Source organism: Capricornis sumatraensis, chromosome 10, assembly GCF_032405125.1.
Source record: "Capricornis sumatraensis isolate serow.1 chromosome 10, serow.2, whole genome shotgun sequence".
NCBI classification, from domain to species: Eukaryota; Metazoa; Chordata; class Mammalia; order Artiodactyla; family Bovidae; genus Capricornis; species Capricornis sumatraensis.
The window spans coordinates 17,410,704-17,435,561 of NC_091078.1; the positions used below are offsets into that span (position 1 = coordinate 17,410,704).

Consider the following 24,858-nt stretch of genomic DNA (forward strand, 5'->3'; position numbering starts at 1 on the left):
CTCTCTCCCTGACAGGTGGGGGTAATGGAAGGTGACTCTGGGCATCTGATCCTAGGGTAGAGGATGGGAGCAGAGCCTGCTGACAGCGGCCAGCTGGACCCATTGTCACCAGAGTCCTGGCCTTGAGGCCACTGGGGCTGAAGCAGCTCATCAGCCCAGGGCTGCTCTCTGTTCTAGACCCCCAGAGGGCGGGTCTAGCTGAGGCCCCAGAAGTGGAGGAAGCTGTTTCCCAGGACCCTTCCCCGTCCCTGCATCCTCTGGAGTCCAAGCCCAGCCAGGGGTCTGGGTGCAGGAGGCTGCTAGGACAACTCACCTTGATGGGCCCCTCCCGAATGATCTGGCCCAGCCTGGCAATGTTATCATACTCCTGGATGGCAGCCCGCAAGTACCGCTCATCGTCAGGCTTGACCGCTGCTGGTTCACGCCCGAAAGTTCCCTGGGGAGAGGAGGCGTTAGCTGGAGCAGGAGTAGACAGCATGCACACGTCTACACATGTGTGTACACATGCATACACACACGTACACATGCATACACACGTGTACACATGCGTGCACACGTGTACACGCGTACACACTCGCGTGTCCCACATGGCTGTCCCCGCCCGCTCTGGCCCAGGCTCACATGGGTGCGGGTAGGGCTGTTCCACAGGTCAGCGACCTCACTCAGGTTCTCCGGCAGGTCATCCTCGTGCTCAGCCTGGGCAGCCAGCTCCAGGTTCCGGCAGAAAGGATCCAGCCACACAGGGTTGGCCCTGCAGATGGAGTGGGGTTGGGGGAAGGCTGAGAGAGGAAGGCTGGAGTGGACGGACACTTTTGACGCCTTTGAGGGAAACGGCCCCCACCGTTTCCTCGGCAACATCTTGTCACAGGACTGGGGGTTGAGGGTGGTAAGAAATGCCCCTTGCCTGTGGCACCTGTGGGTGCATCCTCCCCTCAAAGACCCCACAAGAACCAGGACAACATCCCCATCTGGATAGGCTTTGGTGTGGAGGCCTCTTGCACCTGGTACCCATGCCTCCCTGGAACTTGTGGCCCAGTCAGGTTGGGGAGCCCAAGTCAGGGTGGAGAGAGGGGTGTTTGGGCCAGCAGGGGGCACCCACATTCCAGGTTTCAGCCAGTCCATGACACCCTCAGGGCCTGAGAGACAGTAGAGACTTTACCCCAGTTTGGTCCAGGGTGGGGATGGAGTTTCCCTAAAGTGCACCCAGCAGGGTTCAGGAACCCCACTCACCCATCGAAGGAATACTTGTTGGTGTTGGGCATGTCCATGATGTCAATGAAGCCACGATTCCCTGTAGGAGAAGGGTTGGGGTGTGGGGTAGAGGGGTACACCCTGCTGGGGCTGGGGAGCTGGGCCTGAGCCAGCCTTGTGAGGCCCTGGCGGTCACTCTAGGCCCTCAGGGGCCCCTCCCATCTCCCCACCCATCACAGCCCTCTCTTACCTGCAGAGCCAGCCACGATGGCTTTGAGCTTCCTCTTGTGTCTAGAAAGAAGCAGAGGGGCTGGTGAAGGAAGCTGGGGCTGGACTGGCACCTTAGGGCCTAATGGCCCTGCCTGCGTCCGTGACTGTCCGCGGTCAGCCTGTCTCAGGGCAGGGCAGTAGGGGTCACTCACATGGTCCTGTAGTACCAGTTCATGAGGATGAAGAGCATGGCAGCCAGGAAGAGGAGAATGGCCAGGACAATGATCGCCATCTAGGGGAGCAGGGCCGGGCCTGAGTGGGTGAGAGCACCCAGGGCAGCACGGGGACTGTGGGGGTGGGTGTCACCTGGGGTACCTGCAGGGCGGACATGTCATCGGGCAGGCGGACAGAGATGGCGGGCTGCACGTCCAGGACGTTGTAGTTCCGGAACAGATTCCTTAGTTGCTCCTTGTTGTCGTCGATCATCTGGATCACCCTGGGCGAGGGGGCAGAGGCATCAGCCATTCCTCGAGAGCTCGTCCCACTCAGGCCAGTCTGCCCCCAAATTCACCCCCCACCAAGCCTTGTGAGATCCAGGCCCACCCAGCTTGGATAACCTTGTATTTTACAGCTTCACCATCCCTGCACATAAGGTCCTGTTTGATCCTCACAATTGCTGTAATAGTCCCATTTCACACACGGGAAGAGTAAGGCTCAGGGGGTGGATCTCTGTTCACACACCTTCTCTCTACCTGCCCTGCCCACCCCTGAGTGAGAGCCTCCCATACAGCAGGCATGATGGTGTTACCCTGCTCCCCAGCTCCAGGGTTGGGGCAGGCTGACAGACCCAACTCCAGGGCAGGGGGCAGACAGACAGCTGAGCACACCCACCGGTCCACGTCCAGGATGCGGTTGGTGTCGCGGTTCACCACGTGGATGAGCAGCTCCGTCTGTGCAAAGTTCACCCGGCCCTTCTTGTCCACGTGGAACTGGGTGAGAAGAGCATCATGGGAAGCGTGGCAGGAGCAAGGCATGGGAGGGGCAGGCCTCTTCCAGCAGCCCCTCCTGCCCTGCCCTGCCCAAACCCCAGCACTACTGAATGCTCACCAAGGGTCAAGCTCGAGGCTGACCACTGTACTGCACTGGGCCAGACACTATTAGCCCCAGTTTATAGAGGGGGAAACAGGCCCAGAGAGCTGCAAGGACCATGCTCAGGCAGCTAAGAAATGACTGATCCCTTTCATACACCCCAATCTCTCTGCACTGCTCTTTCCCTGTCCTGGCCCCTCTTCTTGCTCCACTCCCCCTAGACCCAGAGCAGGTTCCTCAGGGTACCTGCACGTCATCGGTGTTGACGATAGCACCGGTGATGTTGGAGAGCAGGCGGATGAACTCCTCCTCAAAGCCACGCACACGGTCGGGGATCTCGTTAATGACAATCTTGACCCGCTGGTCGTCCCTCAGGATGTAGATGCCGATGACAGCTGTGTCATTGTGGCCCGCCAAGTCCCGGGCCACGATGTCCACCACAAAGTAACCGGGGCTGTAGGCCATGAAGAGGTCGAAGGTGCGCAGGATGCCATCCACGCTCCCTGCAGGGAGAGCCCATGGCTGGTGCACTTTCTCTAGAGAATTCTGTTTTATTTAAACACGTGGCATACTAAAAACGCAACTTGGGCTGCACTGGCCCAAGGATGACAAGCTGGACCCTGCCATCCCACGCTGGGAGGCTGCAGAGCACTTCTGAGCACCCCCGTGTCTGTTTCTCACACATAACACATGCGCCTTGGAATTTCACAACCACAGCAGAGAGATGACCGGCGGTGGTACGGCACAGTCTTCTCTTAAAAGACTGGATTCAGAGACTTAGATCTGGGTTCAACGTCTGCCACTTTGTAGCTTTGTGACCTGTAGCAAGCTGCTTATTAGTTTAAGAGCAGTGGGAACTCGGAGGACAAAGCGATGTTGTCTGGTGGTGTGGCTGGAGGTGGCGGCATGTGAACTAGACCTTAGAGGGTGGTGAGGGGAGCATCCTGAAGGCAGAGATGAAGGTCAGGATGGTGTTCCAGGAAGTGAACACAAAGGGATCCAAGGCCCAGGCAGGATGGTGTGAAGCAGGCTGAAGGAATGGTGAGTAGTTCAGCCTGAGTGGGAGCCGTGCCCTTAAGGGTAAAAAGGGCTGTGGAACCAGAAAGCGGGATTAGGAGGAGGAGCTGATGAGCCTAGAAAGCCAGGTCAAAGAACCTGAATTGATTGCTGTGGGCAGCAAAGTGCAGGGAAGGGGCTGGAGCTGGAGGTTTGATTGGGACACCCACTGGGACACCTTCTAGAACCTAACCCAGAGATGCTCAGCTCTCCACACAGGCAGATGCACAAGCAACCATGCACACTTTTAGGCTGAAGTGTGCCTTTTGAATTCCGGCTCCCCAGTTCCTACCTAGTACAATGCCTGATGCAGGGGAGAGTGAGGTGCACAAATGGAAAGATAGGAGGATATATGGAAAGGAGAATGGGGAGATGGATGGGCAGACGAATGAATGAAGATGAATGAATGGATGCATGGGTGGATGGATGAGGAGGTGGGAAGAAAAGAAAGTGGGTGGGTAGATATAGAGATGGACAGGTGGATAGTTGGATGGGTGAATAGAAGGACTGATGTGGCTGACTGGCCACCTATACCCTGTGGTACCCCCATAGACCCTATTTCGTCCAGGCCTACAGGCCATGAAGTGGCTGGAGCCCCTACCCATCGTGAAGACCTGGCCCACGTCCTCAGAGTCATTGGCCAGGGCCTGGAAGTAGTGGATGGCCAGGATGCTATAGAAGACAAGGCTGTTGTTGCCAATGTCTGCGTCCAGGGCCAGCACCTGGATCAGCTCCGAGCCCACTTTGGCATCAGTGGCCACTCCTGCAGGAATAGGCAGACGAGTGTGAGCAGCAGGGGAGAGGCCACCCCACACCCTGGGCCCAGGCTCTGGCGCCTGCACCTGCGGTGTACTCAGCCTTGGTGAAGCGTGGCGGCTGATCGTTGATGTCCTCCAGCACGACACGCACTTCCTGCAGGGTGAGGTCAGTGACCAGGTCAAAGGCTTGGGAGGGCCTGCGGGGAGGTGTCCAGCTGCGATTGCTTGAGGCCTTGACGATGAAGGAGAAGACGGCTTCGCGCTCCCTGTCCAGGTCCTTCAGCACCAGCAGACGCCCGTCGGGCTGCAGCTGGAAGTTCTTCTCTTCGTTGCTGGCTGAAGGGGACCGTGGCACAGCATGAGGGGCCGGGAGGGGGCACATGTGGGTCATCTCCAGCCCCAGCGTCGGTCGGGAGGCACCACCCTGCCAGGCCCCACCTGCGATGAAGTAGTACACGATGGCGTTGGAGCCCTCGTCTGCATCCACAGCGCCTGTCACGTTGCCCACAAGAGTGCCACGTGGTGAGTGCTCGGGCACCGTCAGCAACTGGTACTGGGGGCTGCCTTTCTGCAGGGGGAGAGGGAGGTCATGGGAGGCCAAGGGAAGGCCTGAGCCTCTGCTCCTGCCAGAAGGCACTGGGCAGTGCCTTCCTGGGTGCTGAGGGAATTTCCTGCCCAGGCCTAGAGAAACTGCTGTAACCTTAAGGGAGCAAGCGTTGGGCTGGAGAGACCCCTGCTCTGCCCTGAGGGAGTGTCACCCAAAACTTCCTCCAGGAGGGCAGGGCTGGCTGGGCACATTCTCCAAGGTCTCCTAGGAGCTGATGGATGTTTGAACAAGGGGGCTTGCATGTGCACACATACACACTCTCACACACATACATACATGCAATCTCCAGGAAACATCACACCCTGTGTGCACACAAGATGAGAAAACCGCCAAGTTAGAGACTCTGAGTCCACACGGAGAGGCTCGGCCTCAGCTCACTAGAGCAGAACTGATTTTCAGGCTCCTTTTATGAGCGTGTATGCAGACATGGGGACGCCAGCTCCAGGAGTCAGGCATTTCTGTGTGCATTTTGACTGCTGGGTACTGCCTTGGCATAGTAGCTGCTCAGACAGTATCTATTCTGTGAAATGCCAGGCAGTTTCCACATGTAACCACGTGTGTCTACAGCAGTGTGCAGTGTGACCAGTGCAGGGGAGGGGTAGGCTCACTGGCGGCCTCACGAAGAGGGGTTCATTGTCGTCGATGTCCTCCAGAGCCACCTGCAGCGGCTGCATGGTCTCATAGGGCACCGGCTGGCCCAAGTCACTGGCCACCAGGATGAGCTGGGGGAGGAGAAGTTCCGTCAGAGCGGACGAAGGGCCCCAGGCAGGCGTCCCCGGAAGACAGGTCACTACCCTCGCAGACATTCTAGGTGGGGACGTAGTGGTCCTGCGCCCATAAGAAAGTCTCTTTCTCGGCCGGTCCCGCCCCTGGCACTGGGCCCCGCCCCTCTGCCAGGCCCCGCCCCCTTACGCTGTACACCGCCTGCTTCTCCCGGTCCAGGCGCTGCGCGGTCTGGATGAGGCCACTGATTGGGTCGATGGTGAAGTATTCCCAGTCCCGGTTGCCTGTCGTCTTCAGGAAGCTGTAGCGCACGGCCCCGTTGAGGCCCTCGTCCTTGTCCGTGGCGTAGACCTCGTACACATTGGAACGTAGTGGGATCTCCTGCAGGGGGTACAGGAGGAGGCATCCTGAGAGAAACCCAGCTCCCAGAGCAGAACTTCTTTGCCACCTTTCAGCATTCCTAGGAAATGCCTGTCTGTTTGGCTGGACTCTCCCGGAGTCTGAGCACCTGCTAGAATGTTCCTTCACCCCCAACCCAGCCAAGGCCACTGCCCACAGACAGTCCAGCCTTGGAGCCACCATGTTCCAGACTCTTGGGGTGACCACCCTTCCAGGGCTATCCCATCCCTCCATCCCACTGCATGCTGAGGTTTAGAAGACCCTCAGAGCCACCCTCTGTTTCTGGGCCTACATCCCCAATCACAGGAGCTCTAGGTATCCCCAGAGAACACATCCACCCAATGGGGTCCCTGAAAATGGGGAGGGCATGCAGGGAGGGTGATTTGGGGGCTAGAGATTGGACATTTGGGTCCAAGGCTGTTACTAATTCACTCTGTGACCTGGACATGCCACTTCTCTTCTCTGACCCTCAGGCTCCCAAGTCCCGTAAGTCTGAGCTATCAAAAAACCTAATAGACATCAACATTGGCCCATGAAAAGGTTGCCAAGGGCACAAGAAAAAGAACAAGTTTTTGGCTTTCAGTTAAAAAAGCATCAGCTCAGCATGATTTCACTGTTTATCTCCTTGATCATGACAATCAGAAACTCCAACTGGCAGTTACCTCTAGATTGAAAGTGGGATGACAGAGGTAATTACTTAACAAATGCTGGTTGTTCGAGAAACATGAATCTTTCAGATATGAATCCCTTGAAGGAAAAAAAAAAACAACTTTGTAAAAGGGGCCCTTTGGTGTGGAAAAGAACTATGCTCAGTTGCTCAGTTGTGTCTCTTTGTGAGTCCATGAACTGTAGCCCACGAGGCTCTGCTGTCCATGGGATTTTCTAGGCAAGAATACTGGAGTGGGTTGCCATTTCCTTCTCCAGGGGATCTTCCGCACCCAGGGATTGAACCTGGGTCTCCTGCATTGCAGGCGGATTCTTTACCATCTGAGCCACCAGGGAAGTTACAAAGAACTAGACTATTATTAATTTATACGCTGCCGCATTCTGTAAAGAAGATGTGAGGTAGTGGACAAGAATGTATAAACTATAGTAGAGTGAATGGGTTAAAAAAATCAGAGTAGAGAAAAAAACTATTGGCAGGAAGATGGAAACAGGAATGGGAGGGAAGGCGTGTACACTAACATGTACATCAATCAAGGTGGGCTGACCACTCTGAGCTCTCTAGTGAATAAAGAAAAGAGGGCCGCTGTATCACTGCAGTAGACACAGGTTAAAACAGCAAATCACAAGGTAAAAGTGTAGTGTTTCCTAGAGCTCAGCCCTGGGAGAAATTCATCGTGTGGGACCCCAAGTGAAGCAGAGTGACAGCGAGGACTTAACACTAACATTCTGAGATGTGGAGAGATGCTGAGCCCACTGGCTCATTTTCATCTGGGGAGAAAAGAACAAGTGGGGGACACCCCAAGTATTCTTTCAAGGAGCATTTTGGGCTTTGGTGCTGAGAGGAAGGAGGGGAAGGGCAGGAGTCCTTCCCTATCTTTATAAGACATTTGAGAACAAGGCATGAAAGAAGAATTGGAAACAGACGCTCAGCCACTTCCCCTTGTTTCTTATTTTGATGATCATCCTCAGGTCCCAGGCTGTCTCCAACACTGGTATCAGCAGGAACAACAGACAGACAGAAGGGGCTGCGTGTTTATTTTGAGACAAGCATGGGGGAAGTGACTTGTGAGGAGACTGTCCTTGGCAGACATTTAGCAGCGAGAGATGGGACACCTACTATTATTAGTCCCACTCTGCAGACGAAAAAAAAAAAAAAGACTCAGAGAAGTCACTTGCTCAAGGTCATCTGGCTGGTAAGTGAGAGAGTCAGATGTGGATCCAAGAGCTTTGGCTGGCACAGCCCTTCTAACTAACCACTGTTCAGCACTGCCCTGTGTGGCACTGAGCCGGCTGGCTCCCTACTCTGGCCTCAGTTTCCCTGCATTCGCAGTGGGGGGCCCTTCAGCCTCAGGCTGCAGGATGGCTGCAGAATATAGAAGCAGGCTGGATCCGGGAAGGGGCTGCAGGTGGCAGGAGGCCCTGGGGACAGCAGTACCTCTCTGATGTGGAGGACAGTGCCATTGGGTGGGCGCACAAAGGTGGGGCGGTTGTCATTGACGTCGATGACCTCCACCAGGAGCACGGTGGTGCCCCAGAGTGGGGGCTGCCCGCCGTCTGTGGCCACTACGGTCAGGCTGAACCTCTCGTAGGACTGCAGTGGCCGCTTTGTGGTCACCAGGCCCGAGTCCATGTCCACGTGGAAGGCCTCTGGCAGGTGGGGTAGGAGAGCAGGGCATGGGTCCGGCTGAGATACCCTTCCCATCCCTCCTCCACCCTCTACCTTCTGCCTGGCCTGGGGCCGCAGCCCCTAAAGCACCCTGGGAGCGGGGAGCAGGCTACGTACCCACGCCGGGGCCCTCAAGTGAGTAGGCCAGCTCCGCATTGGAGCCCTCATCCTGGTCGGTGGCCATCATGGTGATGACGGAGGTGCCTGCTGGCTCATTCTCATACACGCTCGTGCTGAACTGGAGCTTGGAGAACTGTGGCCGGCAGTCATTGACATCCAGCACCTGGATCACCACCTGGAGGGGGGTTGTGGTCAAAGGTCAGGAGCATAGTGGGGCCTGCTTCAGGTGACCCGGTCACACAAGAGTAAGCTGGGGTGGATAGTGCCCACTGTTTAGTCTGACCTCAAAATATGTCCTTAATCCCTTGAGCCTTGGTTTTCTTACGTGTACGCTGGGGACAAGAAGATCTCACCTCTCAGGGCTTGTGAGGCTCGTCTGTGATGGTGCACGCAGAGTGCCTGGCCTGAATAAATACTCAGCAGCTAGCACTGTGGTTAGCAGGTGGTCTGGAGTCTGGGTCCTGCAGCAGGGACCCCTCCCCGCCGATCTACTCTGTCCTTCGTCCCTTCCCACAGTGGCCCCATACATCTGCCTCTGATCTCTGGACCTTAATGCAGGACTGTGATGCCTACACTCCTGAGGGCCCCTCTTGACTGGTGTTTGTGTCTGGCCTGGGACTTGGCTCTGTCCGCTGACCCCACAGCCCAGGGCAGGTCCTCTAGCTACACCAGGAGGCCTTTTTTTCCCCTCTGGCTGCTGTGGCCCTGTCTGACTGCACCTGTATCAGAGCTCTTCATAGCCTTGACACCAAGAACCTCTTTCAGTGCACAGAGCACTTTTCTAACTCCTGTCTCCTTGTCCCGGCGCCCCTCTGGGAGGGAGGCCTCCCCACGGCCGTCCCTGCCGCTCCTTCCCTGCATTGCTGACAGCAGAGGCTCAGAGAGGTTACACGCAGTGTGCTGCTAGCTAGACTCCTGACTACAGATACGTGTTCTCCCCACCGCAGCACCTGCCTATGTGACAGGCAAGAATGACGGGATGTGTGAGTGCTCCCAGCCCTGCCCCGTACCTGCTAAGGAGAATTTTCCTTTGCCAACCCAGCTTCTTACCTCCCGACCCTTCAGGAGACTTTTCTTTGGATGGTTAGGTTACTATTGAGAAGTGGAAGAACTGAATACAGAAAGACAGGACTGGAAAGGCCAGAAAGAACAGAGAGAAAGAAAAGAAAGCAGAGTCTTGAGGAGAAGGACTCTGGATCGAAATGGGGACAGAGCGAAGGTGGGATGCTGGCCTCCCCAGAGCAACTGTGTGGACGCTAGACCTGGACTGGGAATGGGGTTATGAATTCAATTCCTCATTCATGTTCTCTGAGACATTAAATAAATATAAATGCTTTATAATTATGTTTGGTTCCTGGACTGTGTTTCTTTCAATGGGACACCATGGAGACACTGGGCCATGTCGAGCCCCAGGCTTTACTTGGTTTACACCCAGGTATGTTTGGGCTTCCTTGATGGCTCAGATGGTAAAGAATTTGCCTGCAATGCAGGATACCTGGGTTTGATCCCTGGGTCAGGAAGATCCCCTGGAGGAGGAAATGGCAACTCACTCCAGTATTGTTGCCTGGAGAATCCCATGGATAGAGGAGCCTGGCAGGCTACAGTCCATGGGATCACAGAGCTGGAAATGACTAAGCAACTAACTCTTACTTGCATATATGTTTAGCTGCCTTAGTAGGGCTCTGACACAAGCAGTCTCTCCTGCAGAGCCCCCGTCTCCCTAAGCCACAGCCACTGTGAACCCCGGCAAAGCTCCTGCATCTCCCTCCTGCCACCACAGCTCTCAGGGGCCAAGGCGGCCCTGCTTCTGCCCTGCAGCACCCATCCTATAAAGGCTTTGCCTGCTGCCTCCACAACCACATCCTTAGTGTCCACGCCAAGGTCCCTCACCTGCACCGAATTTTCTCGACGGTTGCTGGCCACGTCCCCAGGGTTGTCTTTGGCCAAGGCAGTCAGGATATAGTGGTCCTTCTTCTCCCGGTCCAGCGGGGACAGCACGTAGATGTCACCCTAGGAGGGGGAGGGCGGAGTCAGGTCCTTCGTCAGTTTGGCAGGTATTTATTGAGCACCTGTAAGTGCCGACACTGTTCTGGGCTCTGGAGATACAGCAATGAGGAGACAACAGCCCCGGCCCCGCGGAGCTCTTGTTCTAGCGGCTCTCCTTGCCTTCACTACTCCAGAGTCTACCTGGAGGTGGGGTAAACAGCCCAGGCTGGAGCTCACTACCTGGCCAGGTACCTAGTAATGCCCCCCAAGTATTCACAGTCATAGTGCCAGGCTGGGAGTATGTCTTATTGTTCACACCGAGAGGAGGGAGAGAAACCCGGCTGAAACGGCAGAACGCAGGGGGATGTGGGCAGGGAGCGGGAGGGAAAGTCCAGCTTCAGCCTCACAAGTGGGGAAGGCTCTGCCTGGCCAGCCAGCCCCAGGCCACAGGGCTCTCTCCCTCCCTCCTGTGTACTGAAACGGCACGTTTGAATCAGTTTGCCGACATTCAAAATCTTGAGCTTCTGCATTCCCACGAGACTCATGGGAACATGAGGGCTATGTGGTGGGCACTTCTTCCCTCTCCCAGCACTGAGAATAGGGCCATGTATACAGTAGGTGCTCAGCTACTGTGCCCACTGTCTACAGCTTCCTATGCCTCTCTTGGGCAGTTTCAAAAAGCAGTCTCATGGACTTGAATCAAGTCTTCTAGTCTGGTGGAGACAAATCTCAGATTCTGTCCCACAAGGGGCAACTTCCAAAAGACTGCCCACTTCCTTCCAGGTCTGCTGGGACAGAAAGGCCGCAGTCTAAGGATGTCTGGGACTCTGAGAACAGTGCTTGCAAACTTAACTGGAAGACCTCTAAGGCTACAGATGTTCAGGTGGCAGGACCCAGAAACAGAGGGCTGACTGCAATACTTTTGGTGGCTTCTCAGCCTATGACCTTGGGCCCTTCCCACTTCCCATTCCCCAAACCCAGGCCCTCCACTGCCCACTTACTGTGGTGGGGCTGATGGCAAACTTGCCCTCACCATCCACAAGGCTGTACTCAATGAGGGCGAAGTTGCCTGAGTCAGCATCAGTAGCAGTGACCGTCAGGATGACTGCGCCCACAGGAACATCCTCAAAGACAGCTTCCTGGAGCCCAGTGGGCAGAGAGAGAGCATGGGCCGTGGTTAATCTAGAGTTTCTGCCCTTGCCCAAGAAACTCACTGATGCAGACAACCCAGAGCATCAAGCTACTCATGGATGGTCATCCCCACAGGACTTAAAGGCCAGCAGGGTGGGAGTGGAAGGTGCCCAAAGGTCCCAAGGAATGGGCATGGGTCCCAGACCCAGTGTCTGGCTACCCACCTGGTAGGACAGCTGGTCAAAGATGGGGTTGTTGTCATTGATGTCCACAATCTCCAGATAGACAGGGATCTCAGCTGCCTGGGGTGGGGACCCATTGTCTGAGGCCCTCACGGTGAAGTTGAGCCAGTGCACTTCCTCATAGTCCACTGTCTGGTTGGCAATGACCTTCCCTAAGACACAGAGACTCTCACTGCCATCCTGGCCACCCCTCACTTGTGGAAGCTCTCTGAAGTGGGAAGAGAAGGATCTGGGGCTCTGAGGATGAGCACGGTCCACTGAGGGAGAAGGGTGGCTAGGCGTCACTGCCCAGCGGCTGGCCAGAGGGCCGAGAATAACTGGTGTCTAGCTCTTCTCCTCACTGGAAGGGCGAGAGAGCTTTTCACAAGGCAGAAAGGGACTTCCCTTCCCTTCCCTTCCCTTCGCCTGCCTATGCAGGGGATATGGATTCAATCCCTGCCAAAGACAGGGGATATGGGTCTGCTAAGATTCCACGTGCTGTGGAGCAACTGAGCCTTGCACCGCAACTCCTGAGGCATACTTCGAGCCTGTGCTCTAAAGAAAGCCACTGCAACGAGAAGCCTTAGCACTGCGACTAGAGAAAGTCCACGCACACCAACCAGGACCCAGTGCAGTCAGAAAAAGAAAAAGAGGGAATAGTTAAACAAAACTGTGTGTGTGGAGGATGTACAAAAACAAGTCGAGGACACTTCTCTCTTGGCCTACTTGTCCCCTGAGTGATACTAATTGTGGAGCTTGAGTGGTAGAGGGTGAGGGACTATTCCAGGTTTCCAGCAGATGCTGAAGGGGGCTTCCATTCTAAGTGAGAGCGAGGCACCCGATCCATGCTTCTAGGTCAGGCATGTAGGAGCCACTAGAATGTTAGCCATATCGGATCTGGCCCCGCCCACTGAGGGGTCATGGTGGGACCTCAACTGGAAGGTGAGAAGTGATCCTGGCCCCTCTGGGAGGCTAAGCAGGCACAGACAGGTATTCCCCAGCCTTCCTCTGGCAGACCTTCCCACCTACCTGCTGAGGAGTCTTCCAGCTGGACATAGCCCGGGGGCATCAGGTTCAGGAGGGTATAGGTGATCAGCCCATTGAGACCCTTGTCGGGATCCACAGCTGCCACAGCGATGAGTGTGGTCCCTGGGGTGGCCCCCTCCAGGATCCGCTCTGTGTAGTAGGTGATCCCGAAGGGCTTGAACTGGGGTGTGTTGTCATTGACATCCAGGATGTTGACCGTCAGCTTGGCTGGAGTGGAGGCAGCAGGTGAGAGTGGCATGAGAGGGCCGCGGTGTGGCTGGGCCAGGCCTTCCTAAGTCTCGGCCGAGCCCAGAGAGCATGGCAGCATCGTACAGACCTCCCGGGGCTCCCTGAAGCTCGGCCCTAGCCTCAGGCGGGGGTCTGTGCCCCCGGACTCTGGTCAGGCTGCTCACTGTTCCATAGGGAGAGGGGCTTGGGTTCTGCCAACTGACTGGTAACCTTGGTGGAAGCCCTGGCCATCACTGTTGCTGTTTCCTAACTTGTCCCAGGAGACAGAACTCGGATGATCTGTAAGACTCTTTTCCATGATTCAACCTTTTGTTTCCCTCTGAGTTGTTCCCTTTGCATAACCAGCCTGGGCCCTTTGCTCTCTGAGCCTGGGACAAGTAGCAGATGACCAGGTCCACCCTTCCTGAAAACTAGGGCTTCTGGGCTATAAAGATAAGCAGCCAGTATCTGCCAAGCCCCAGCCAGTATCTCCTCCACTCCAGCGGTCTCCGCCTCATGGCAGAGGCCACACCATCCATAAATCCCCCTCCACGCTCCCTGCTTGGCAAGGTTCAGTGCCTCTGGCAGCCCCTCCTGGCTCATGCTGCAGGCAGGACAGCCTGTGCCCAGCCACAGAGGGCAGCCTGCATGCCCTTCTCTTCTCCGCTGTGGTGTCTGTGGCTTCAAGTCACCTTGCCTTTCTCTTTGCTGCCTCTGGCCTGACCATGTGGCCTCTTAGCAGATCTGAAGTTCCTGTCTCACATCCCAGCTATACCCTGGTTACCAGTTCTGACAACGGGATTTTGACCTAAGTCTCCATCAACCCATCCTTTTCTCAGTCCCCTTCCAGTGTCTACCATGCCTTCTTCCCACTCTGAGGCTTAGATCCAAGTTCTGGATCCGCCACTGCTGAGCTCTGCCTAACAGTGGGGACACAGGGCCACCCCTAGCCTCGCGGTAGCTGCCACTTTCTCCGGCTGCCACCCCTCCTCATGCAGCCTGACTACTGGCAGCCCCTGTAGCCGGTCCCCCGCTCCCTCCCAGGACCAGGACTGCCTTTCTATGGGACCATGTGGGAGAGGCCTTACCATTTGGCACACTGACGGAGTGCTCTGGTAGGTCGCTGGCATTGTCAATCACAGAGAGAGTGACCTCATAGGTGGCAACCAGCTCCCGGTTCAGAGGGGATTTCACCATTACAGACCCTGTAGACCAGACCAAGTCAGGTTCAGCCCCAGGGGAACCCCTTAAAATCTAGGCATTCCAGGGGTGCTCCTGGCCAACCCTCCCAACCCCCACCATGGGCAGTGGGCCCCAGTGGATCTGGAACTTGCTGGTCTCCTCTGGCTGGATGAGACCATAGCCACCTGCAAGCTGGGGCACGTCACTCTGCCCCTCGCTCAGCGCTCACCAGCCTGGCAATTATCTAACCTCTCTGCACACCTGTGTCCTCATTCGTGAAATGAGGACAATTACTGTACCTACCGCAGAGGGCTATTTGGAAGATTATAACAATTAAATGAATTTAATATATTTGTAAAGGGCTTAGAACAGGGCTTGGCATATAGAAAGTGCTATGTAATTGCTAGTTTAAAAAAATGCTTGTTGGAATTTCCTGGTGGTCCAGTGGTTAGGACTCCATGCGTTCACTGCCGAGGGCCTGGGTTTGATCCCTGGTTTGGGAACTAAGAGCCCACAAGCCACACTGCATGGCCAAAAAAACAACAACAAAAAAGCACCCTGTATTCCACAACGACATGAATAAACTGAACCACTGAACTTACAGTTAAAAATGGTTACGATGGTAACTTTTATATGTATTTTATAACTTAAAAATCACTTGCGTTCTAGGGAGATCAGGCATAAAGGAAGGTCAATGCATTGAAAATCCCTGATGGGGGTCCTTGGAAGGGACAGCAGTCGCACAGTTGGACAGTAAGGCCCACCCACTTGTCATGATAACGGGGTCGGGGGGCAGGGCATGGCCGCCTGAGAAAGGAGCTGTACAACAAAGAGCTGTTTCCTTCCCTCCTACCCTCTGTCCCCAAACCCTAGCCTGCTCCTGATTCACAGAGGAGCCCTCCAGAAGTTTGGGCTTGAACTGGACAGACTGAGTTTTGCCAATCTCAGGCCTGGCTCTGTTGGGACCTCTCTTCTTCCTGCCAGTGTGAGAGCCTGGTGGCTCTTCCTCCCATTGGCCTCATCCTAGGGTGAAAGCTCCTCTCTCTCCCAGCTCCCTCTCAGGCACTGGGGTGTCTGGGACTCCCTTCCCCCTTGGCAGACTCCCCCTGCTGAACTCCTGTCCTCCGCGGGTCCCCCACGGTGGGGCAGTCACTTACCCTGGGCCGCTGCCTCCTCCTCCTCCTCCTCTTCCTACTCTCGCTCCCCGTCCCCGAGGCTGGGGAGCGAGGATGGGGAGAGGGTGGCTGCATTCAGTCTGCAAAGGCTGGGCCACGGCCTTGGCCCAGGTCCCACGGGATGGGAAGGGTGGTGGGGGTGCGGTGGGTATGGAGGAAGGCGATGGGGTGAAGCAGAGAAGAGATGAGGTGGGAAGTGACAGAGAAACAGAGCTCAAACCTGTGGGCCTGCCAGCCATGAGGAAGAGAGAAGAGGGGTAACACCAGTTAGTTCCGGGTGCAGAGGGGATAGAGCAGAGTAGGGCATGGGGGACCGAAGGGCTCGGCGCTGACCAGGGCAGGAGATTTGGGAGGGATGGGGTGGATGGGAAGAGGCAGAGGGGCAGGGAGCTAGGGAGCAAGGGGGAGCCTAGTAGGAGAGGAGCACCCAGCGGGCTGAGGCTCTAGCAAGGACAGAGGTGAGCAAGGGAGGAGGGAAGCATGAGAAAGAGGGGCAGAGAAGACGCTGGAAAGGAAAACGGAGAGAAGAGAGTCAGCTGGAGAGAGAACAGGAAAAAATGGTAGAGGCAACAGTATGCATACAGCTGGGCGGGGGCACGGGGCAGCTCTCCATGGTCCTGAGAAACCACTGCAGTGGGAATTTGGCTAACCTGACTCAGGACTAAGTCATCTAATTCCTCCTAGTGGCTCACGGTTTTCCTGTCTTCTTTTTTCCTTTGGGCCTCAGAGGCATATTGAGTTAATCATACTCTTTAGTTGTTTGCACATGCTGGTCACTGGCGTCACTCTTGTTTCATGTATGTTATCTTTTCCCTTCTGTTCTCACATTCCTCTCCCTGTCTCTCCTCCCCTTGGGCAGTGTATTAAAGCATATTTATTGAAAGTGTTCCTGCAAATCATGGATTGTTTTTGTATATGTATTTTATATTTATGCAATGGGATGTGAGTATATACATATGTATATAACCCATTCTGTTTCTTATCATTTTCACTAAGTACTTGATTTTACGGTTCCCCGCCCTCCACCTCATGTTTCTCTGTGTGAGCCTAATCTATTGCTTCTAAGCTGCCTGGTATCCCATGATGTGCACCCACCACAGTATCCCAATATCCCAGGGATGGATGCCTTGGTTGCCTCCAAGCTCCTGTCACCAATAACACTGCAGTAAACATCCTCAAATAGCCTCATTATCAACCTGAGAGCTTCCTTGGGACATATATCTAGGAGCAGAATTGCTGGGTCATTGGGTATTGCTGGACTGCTGTCTGGATATGAAACTAGTCAAAATTCCTACAGTAGTGTATGATGTTCCCACATTGTCCCCAATACTCAACACTGTCCAGCATCCTAATGTCTGCTGATCACATATGGAAAACCAATATCTCACTGCTGTTTTACTATGCATTTCTCTGAATAACAATGATTTTTGGCATTTTGTCATAGCCATGTTAGTTTTTTTGTCACTTCTCTGGGCCATCCAAAGAGTATACCTGTAAGTTGGTCCTATGTCTCCTCCTTAACTCCCCTCAGAGGCAAAAATGCTGAACTTTTAGAAAAATAATGAAATTAAAGTCAAAGTTATAAGCTGCAAAAATTGTAACAGACAAGCCACAGTTCCCCTTTGTTTTGTGATAGTGTAAAAAAAATCATTAAGGGTATACATACACACACATATAACACAGAAATACATATGTGTGTGTACCTATATATATATGTGTGTGTGTGTGAAACTTAGAAAGAAGTTAAAAGGCCTGGATACATATGAAGAAAGTGTTCAGCTACTCAGTTATTAAAGAAATGCATATTCAAAAATGCAATTTTCCTATAATATTTAATGCTATCACGAGTGTGGTGAGATGGGCACCCTCATACAATACTGGTAGAGTAAGATAATTAGGGAGCTGGTCAAGGAAGAAAGAAGAAGAGAAGGGAGAAAGGGAAAGAGCCAGGGGAGAGATAGCAAAGAGAGGGAAGGCCGTGGTGTCAGCAGGAGGGAGAAGAGAGGAGGAAGGAGCAGCTGACGGGTAGGCAGGAGCAGAGGAGGGGAGCAGCAAGGAGGAGGGTAAGGGAGAAAGCAGAGAGCCAGCAGACTGGGCAGGGAGTCCGGAGGAGGGCTGGAGGGAGCAGGCCTTTGTACCTGTGTTGATATTCACGGCAAAGGCGTCCTCCTGGTCAGGCACCAGGCGGTCAGTGTCATCCTTGGCCACGATGCTGATGATGTGGTACTCCAGCTTAGGATTGAGGTCACGGTCAATGGCGGTGACGTTGGCAATGATAGTGCCTGGCTCAGCTGACTCCAGCACGCTCACCGTCTGGATGGGGTTGAGGAACTCGGGGCGGGAGTCATTGATGTCATCGATAAGGATGGTGATGATGGCTGTGCCCGAGAGAGGGACGGTGCCCCGGTCGGTGGCCACTACTGTTAGCCTATACGATTCCTGCTCCTCCCTGTCGATGGTGGCATTGCCGACGCGGATGATGCCGGTGACTGGGTGGAGGATGAAGCGGTCCTGAGCCCCAGCTTCTATTCGGTAGATCAGCTCCCCATTGGGGCCACTGTCCTCATCTGTGGCTGTGATCTGAAGGACTGAGAATCCTGTGGGGGTGGGAATGGGGAGCAGCTGAACAGTTACCTTTTATATAAAAACATTACACTGAGATAATTTCCTTGGGGGTCACAAGGGCCTCTTCCCACAATAGCCTTGCTAGCACCTATCTTTGTTATTTTGTTATATATTTATTTTTAAATTTATTTATTTTTAATTGAAGTATAGTTGATTTAAATGTTGTACTAGTTTCAGATGTACAGCAAAGTGATTCAGTTATATTTATGTAATATATATTCTTTTATATTATAGGTTATTGCAGGAATATTAAATATAGTTCCCAGTGCTATACAGTAGGTCCTTGTTATCTGTTTTATACATATTTGTGTGTATCTGTTAATCCAAAGCTCCTCATTTATCCCTCCACCCCCAGCTTCTTTTGGTAACCATAAATTTGTTTTCAAAGTCTGTGAGTCTATTTTTCAAATAAGCATCTATCTTTTATGCATTTTTTCATCTGCAATTTTCTAGGAAAATGGTGTCCTATTTTATTTTGCTCATTTAGTTTGATTTTGTCCTATTTATTTTGATGATTTGAGACTGAACAATTTTTTAATAATTCAATGATTAGTTGTATCTTCTCTTCTGCAAAGTGTCAGTTTTTGTCCTTTGCCCATTTTTGGTCAATTTATACAAATTATATAATTATAATAACTTGTGATAAATATCTTTTGTTCTCAGTTTTTAGTTCACCTTTTGATACTGGTTATATGATGTAAAGAAGTTGAAATGGTTCATATGTACCAGAACTTAATATTTTTCCCTTTTTTATGTTCTTCTGTTTCTTAAATGCTTAGAACCTTATCTTTAAAGCAGATAAATATTCACCTGAAGTGTCTTCTCTTATTTTTTCATGTTTTATACTCTTTTGTATTTTCTTTAGGGTGTCTTTGGGTTTCTTTCTGGTGTCTGATATGGGATGAGAGTCTACACTAAATATGAACAAATGTTTTGCACACTAAACAGTTTTCACTACCGGTTTCATCGTTTCCTATATGACATGGTGTTACATTTCTTAATCTACCCATCACTGTTGCTGGGCTACTTTGTGTCAGAGTCCTGTTTTCTTATCATGTGGTTTTAAATACTGGTCATATGTTGTAAAACCTGGTAAGACAAATCTAGCTTTATTACACTTATTTTTCAAAATGTTCTTTAGAATCAAACTTGTCTCCCAAATCATATTTGATTTTGATGGAAATCATGTTAATCCTGTTTTGACTTTGAAACAATCAGTCTTTCCATACAGGAACATGGAAGGAACATATCTTAGTAATCTTGTTTTGTACACAAGACACTGTAGGTCTGAGAATAAAAGGGAGGGGGACTTGGGACTCCTGACACCCTCTCTGCCCACCCTGCTGCCCATCCTTCTCCCCACTGGAGGTGACTTCTGCCTCCAAACTGTGAGGCTCCAATCCCCACACACGACCAGCTCCCGTTTGGGGGCTGGGGACTGGGGCCTGACCCCTGCCTACCTGGTGGGCAGTTCTCCAGCAGGTGGACGGTGACAGCGGCAGGGCTAAAGGTGGGCCAGTTGTCATTGTCGTCCAGGATGGTGACGAGCAGGTCGGCGGTGCCGTTGAGCAGCCCGATGTCCTCAGCCAGCAGCAGCAGCTCCAGGACGGGGGGTGAGAAGGCCTCCCGGTCCATGATGATACCTGACCTCACTGTCACCACACCTGGTACCCAGCACCAGCGGCCAGGGAGATACAAAGGATGAGGGATGTGGTGGGGGAAGCGGGCAGGAACCAACCCGGGGGGGGGGGGGGCAGAAAAAGGTAAGGTGTGATGGCAACAGAGATTAGAGTTCTCCACAATGGCTTTCTTCCGCCAAGGTTCAACGACCAGTGTTTAGGGAGGCCCCCTCCCCAGGCGTCCTTGGCAATTCTCCAGAGCTCTGCCTGAGATGAGCCTCAGGCTGGAGGGCTGAGCAGCTCTGCTGAGTAAGGCGCCAGCACATCCCTCCTTGCCCCCTGCCACCACACTGGCCAGGCCCAGACTGACGCAACACAGGAGTTTTGAGTCTGGCTTGAAGATGGTTTGCTTCCTCTGGAAGACTAGGGGCCCCATCCTCCAGGCGGGGGAGGAGAGAAGAGGGAGTGGGTTTGGGGGGCTCTTTACTGAGGCTGAGTTTATGCATCTGCAGGTCACTTCTGTTGACCCCAAGCCTCTTTCTGGTTCTTCCTCGCTGGCCCCTGGGTGGCCTAATCCAGCTGTAAGATGGGGGCTGTGAGGAACGGGGTCCCTCTGGAGAGCCTGGACCCAGCACTGAGAAAGGAGACCCTAGCTCTAGTGGTGGAGACTGGTAGAAGGAAGACTTGGAGCTGGGCTGGGAGAGCTGGGGGCGCATGCAGAGGCCTCACCGGTGCTGTTGTCAATATCAAAGAGTCCGCTCTGGGTGCCCAGCAGCTGGTAGGTCACCACAGCGTAGACATCCAGGTCTGCATCCAGGGCCAGGATGGGCCCGTTGAGCACCGTCAGGGAGGTCCCTAGGCCGGGGGAGAGGGGTCACTGCAGGGCCAACTTGAGCCCCCGCCCACCCCTCCCCCGCCCCGCCCCGGTGAGCCATGGCTGACAATGGATGAGAGGAGGGGAGGTGAGGCGGACAGGTTGAGGGGCCCTGGGCCGGGCTGCGGCAGCCTTGGCAGACTGACGCAGATGCTTGGGGAGCGGCCTCAAAGCCCTGCTGGGGAGAAAACACAACAGCGGTGAGCAAGCCCCTCCGGCCCGCCCGGAGCACGCCGGCCTTCCCAGCAGCCTTTGAGGCTGGCCACCACGGGAGGGTCTGGGGGCTCCCTGACGTCCCCTCCCTGTGTGGGGGCCCTGTCTAGGTATGCACCCCCAGCCCAGTCTGCCCACGCATGTGTGTACACAATGCTCCCAACAGCTGCCTGACCATTCAAGGCTAGGAAACCCACATGTGTGCCCTGGACTCTGTGTTTACACAGCCATGAGCACTCACTCTCTAACACTGACAGGCCTGGGAGGCCCCTGGCTGTGCATTCTGCCTCCGCAGGCGGTATCTGCACATGGAGTGCATCGTGCAGGCACCCCTGTGTATCTCTGCACACGTGTAAGCTGCACACATGCCTCACATGGGCGTGCACTGGCACATGTGTGAGCATATACACAGGTAGGTTTAAGATTCATATCCCTACAGGGGAGACAGCCAGCCAGAGACAGGGAGTATCCCAGCTCACCTCTTCCCAACTTAAGACTCCAAGCTCTGGGGGCTGGGGAGGCTGGAGAGGGAGTGAGAGGATGTCCTCGGGGAGGCAGTGAAGAGGAGACACAGTGCACGTGTGTGGGGGGAGAGCCACACCGATCTGTGAGGGGCCTGGCCCCCCTTCTGATTTCAGATGCTCCCTGAGCTCTCCGAAGCCTCCAGGAGGCCCTATGCTCCTGGAGTTGGGGGAGCACGAAGAGTGGGCTTACTCCCCTCCTGGGTAGCTTTATGGCTAAATGCCCCTTGAGGAGGGCAAGTGGGGCTCTTCTCAGTCTTGGGGACCAATGACTGCCTCCAACCAGACCTGTGGCCTTCTTGGTGGCCTCTAGGAGCCTGGCAGCCCTGGTCCTCCAGCCCTTCAGAGCTACACTCCCTTCTCCCACCACATCCTTCTGCACTTGCCAGCTCTGTGTTCAGCCAGGCCTCAGCTGGGCCCCGAGCAGGCACAGGAAGTCCTCGGCATCTGAGCTCAGGGGGTGCCTGGTAGCAGCAGGGGTTCCCAGGCGGGCCCAGCACCTACCAGCAGGAGAGTTCTCCATCACCTCCGCCAGGTAGGTACTCTCAGTGAAGAGGGGGTGGTTGTCATTCTCATCCGCAAGAAAGATAAGCAGCAAGTCAAAATCCTGTGGGAGGCACAACGGGAGGACAGGCTGTAGGCCATGTTCTGGTTCTGGCCAAGTGCTCCAGGGGAGGACGACTGGGAAGTGGGGTGGAGGAAGGTCAAGGAAGAGAGGTAGTGATTAAAGAGCCCACACCATGGGTCCAGAGACCTGGGTTCAAGCCCCAGCTATGCTAGCAGCTCACAGGGTGGCCTTGGGCAAATCTTTTCCCTTCTCTGGGACTCAGTTTTCCAATCTGACGAATGGGGATCTTAACTCCTTTTCACAGAGATGTGCGAAGTTCACAGGAGAATGGATGTAAATGGTATTGAGTCATGTTCCATCTCCTGATAAGGAAGAACTTCGGCCAGGAAGATGAACCTTAGTTTCCAGATCCTCCTAGCTGGCTTCATCCCCTGGTCAGAGTTCAATCTGGTACTGCACTTCACACCTTTCAAAAACCACAGGTACAATCCTTATCTCTTGGAACCTCCCAGTACCCTAGAAGCTTCTTCACTGTAGACATGGGGGAACCAGAGAGGGCAGTGACTACTCAAAGCTGCATGGCAAGTTAGCAGCAGGATGGGGCCCAGCAGCCTCCAAGCTTCCTTCCCTTCACTCCACGCTGTTCCTTTCCGACATGCCCCAGGCCCTCCTAAGAGGGCAGGTGTCTGTGGCGGGGGAGGAGGGCGTGACAGCATGAGGAAAAGGTAGGCGTGAGAGAAGGAAGGAAGAAAGAAAGGGAAGGCAACACGGGATGAGAATGCTGGCAGTCAGCAAGGACCTCCAGCCTTAAGGCTCCTCAGCCTGTACAGACACGAAAACGAAGGCCCAGAAAGGGCTGAGCCATCAGCTAGTCAGAAGCAGAGCTGAGATGAGCCAGACCCTAGGACTCCTGTCCAGGACCCAGACCTCATGGACAGGGAAGAGGGCTGACCCTACCCCTGAATGCACCGTTTGCTTTGCAATACCCATCTCCTCTTAGTAAAGAGAGACAACTCTTTGGCTTTTGAGGGAAAGTGAAGTGAAAGTTGCTGAGTCATGTCCGACTCTTTACGACCCCATGGACTGTAGCCTGCCAGGGTCCTCTGTCCATGGAGTTTTCCAGGCCAGAATACTGGAGTAGGTAGCTATTCCCTTCTTCAGGCTCAGGGAATCAGACCCAGGTTTCTCAGCTCAGGAATTGAACCCATGTCTCCCACATTGCAGGCAGATTCTTTACCATCTGAGCCACCAGGGAAGCCCTTTGAAGGAAAGGCCACCTGGAAAATGTAACCCTTTTGGAATCCCAGAGTACATGCTATGAGTACATGTACCCCCCCTGCCCTGCCCGCACCCTCCCCCTACCCTCAGTCCCGTGTGCCCAAGTATCAGTGGTTTGAGGAGAAAAGATGATAGCTGGTGTTTACTGAGTGTTTGCCATGTGCCAGGCACTGTGCCAAGGACTTTACAGATACTGGCTCCTTCAAGGCCATGATTTTGGTGTGTGTCCATTTAGCAGAAGAGAAAGTAGAGGCTAAGGAAAACTGACTTGCCAAAGCCACACACCCACTGATAGGCGGAAATGGGATTTGAACTGAGCACTTGCTTACTGTAACTGCAGTGCATCTAAGCCCGGGCCATGCCACCTGGATAAATCCAGCAGAGCCGTGCCCCTCCCCCACCCCACCCCCTGCAGTCTCACCCTCCTGGCTATGCGTGGGTTCTCTGGGTTGTCCTTCACGGAGATGGTCAGCCTGTATTCTGGGATCTGCTCGCGGTCCAGGGGCCGGTTCACTGTGATGATCCCTGTCTGGGATGTAGAGACTGGTGAGTTGAGGGGTCACTTGTCCCCCACTTCGGGCTCTGGCTCACCGAGGCCCAACTGCTCTGCCTGCAGGAGTGACTGTGGATGACCTCCCTAAATCGCTAAAGATACAGTCTGGACAACCACAGTGGGTGAGCAGGGTCCCGCTAGGACAAGAGTGCCCCCCTTCCTGAAAGGGATGGTCCTTTGGAGGATTCCACAGGGTCAGCAGCTAGTAACACTCCAAGAGACCACGTGAGGACTTCTTGGTGCACCCTGATGCAAACAAGGGGCATCAAAGCTCTGGTCCCATCCCTGCACGTGACAAGCCTTGGGGTGATGGGGGTCCCAGAAGTGGCTCACTTAGGAATCCAAGATTCCAAGCTTTCCAGAGACCCCCAAGTGCCAATGGAGGGCAGAGACTTCAGGAGTAAGTGGAACCAGCAGAAACCCAGACAGTAGAGTAGAAAAGCCCCTAGGGCAAGGTCCTCTCTTTTAGCAAAAGTCCTGGGGGCTTCCCTGGGGTCAGACTTGGCCCTACCGTGGCATTGATGGAGAAGGCCCGCTCTCGATTGCCTGCAGTGATGTTGAAGGTGAGGAGGGCGTTGCACCCGCTGTCAGCGTCGCTGGCCAGGATATGAGCGACGAAGCTGGAGACGGGGCTGTTCTCGCTGATGGTGACGTTCGTGGGCAGGTTGAGCAGCACAGGGTCATTGTCGTTAATGTCCAGCACCCGGATCCCCACCAGCATCTGAGGCAGGTCAAGGGGGAGGAGGAGGTGAAGGAGGAGGACCAGGAGAGAAGGGGGCCTGGGGGAGACGGAGGGAGGGAGAGGAGGAAGAGAAAGGGACGGTGGACACGGTGGCCAAGGAGACAGCGGAGGTGGGGGCAGGGGGGCAAGATGGCAAAGAGGGGGCCCCTGAAGAGGGAGAGGCGCATCTGGCCACGGGGAAGAAAGAGGAAGACAGGGAGGTGATGACACAGGGAGCAAGAGGATGCCAGTGAGGCTGAGAGGGAGGCAGGAAGGTACGGAGGCAGCAGGCAAACAGCAGAGAGACAGGTGCAGAGGCCTGGCCGACGGCAAGGTCTCCCCCGGGAGCGCCGAGCGGCCAGCACGGGTGAGCCCAAGGCTCGCAGCTCTGTTAGGGGCCCTGAGGGCCTGGACTGGCTCTAGGGCAGCCTGAGGCCACTCTGGGCCTGAGG

The 24,858-nt window shown here is 54.4% G+C and overlaps 1 protein-coding gene across 2 annotated transcripts in view; it reads right to left on the reverse strand.

The window, feature by feature from the left end:
- Positions 1–24,858, reverse strand: part of CDH23 (cadherin related 23) — a 388,322-nt gene that overhangs the window by 1,300 nt on the left and 362,164 nt on the right. The window contains exons 42-67 of one of the 2 annotated variants that reach the window (XM_068981694.1): positions 24,197–24,406; positions 23,554–23,661; positions 21,791–21,893; positions 20,408–20,533; positions 19,520–19,723; positions 17,573–18,031; positions 14,166–14,282; positions 12,853–13,077; positions 11,827–11,996; positions 11,473–11,610; positions 10,376–10,495; positions 8,483–8,660; positions 8,135–8,346; positions 5,824–6,015; positions 5,520–5,633; positions 4,743–4,872; positions 4,389–4,640; positions 4,148–4,309; positions 2,737–2,993; positions 2,293–2,390; positions 1,777–1,897; positions 1,614–1,693; positions 1,442–1,482; positions 1,231–1,291; positions 622–751; positions 314–436 (exon numbers count right to left, since the gene is read on the reverse strand). In XM_068981694.1, coding sequence (XP_068837795.1) covers positions 314–436; positions 622–751; positions 1,231–1,291; positions 1,442–1,482; positions 1,614–1,693; positions 1,777–1,897; positions 2,293–2,390; positions 2,737–2,993; positions 4,148–4,309; positions 4,389–4,640; positions 4,743–4,872; positions 5,520–5,633; positions 5,824–6,015; positions 8,135–8,346; positions 8,483–8,660; positions 10,376–10,495; positions 11,473–11,610; positions 11,827–11,996; positions 12,853–13,077; positions 14,166–14,282; positions 17,573–18,031; positions 19,520–19,723; positions 20,408–20,533; positions 21,791–21,893; positions 23,554–23,661; positions 24,197–24,406 — 4,131 coding nt within the window. Of the gene's footprint in view, positions 1–313; positions 437–621; positions 752–1,230; positions 1,292–1,441; positions 1,483–1,613; positions 1,694–1,776; positions 1,898–2,292; positions 2,391–2,736; positions 2,994–4,147; positions 4,310–4,388; positions 4,641–4,742; positions 4,873–5,519; positions 5,634–5,823; positions 6,016–8,134; positions 8,347–8,482; positions 8,661–10,375; positions 10,496–11,472; positions 11,611–11,826; positions 11,997–12,852; positions 13,078–14,165; positions 14,283–17,572; positions 18,032–19,519; positions 19,724–20,407; positions 20,534–21,790; positions 21,894–23,553; positions 23,662–24,196; positions 24,407–24,858 lie in introns of those variants that run through there. The other variant, XM_068981695.1, reaches the window with a different exon arrangement.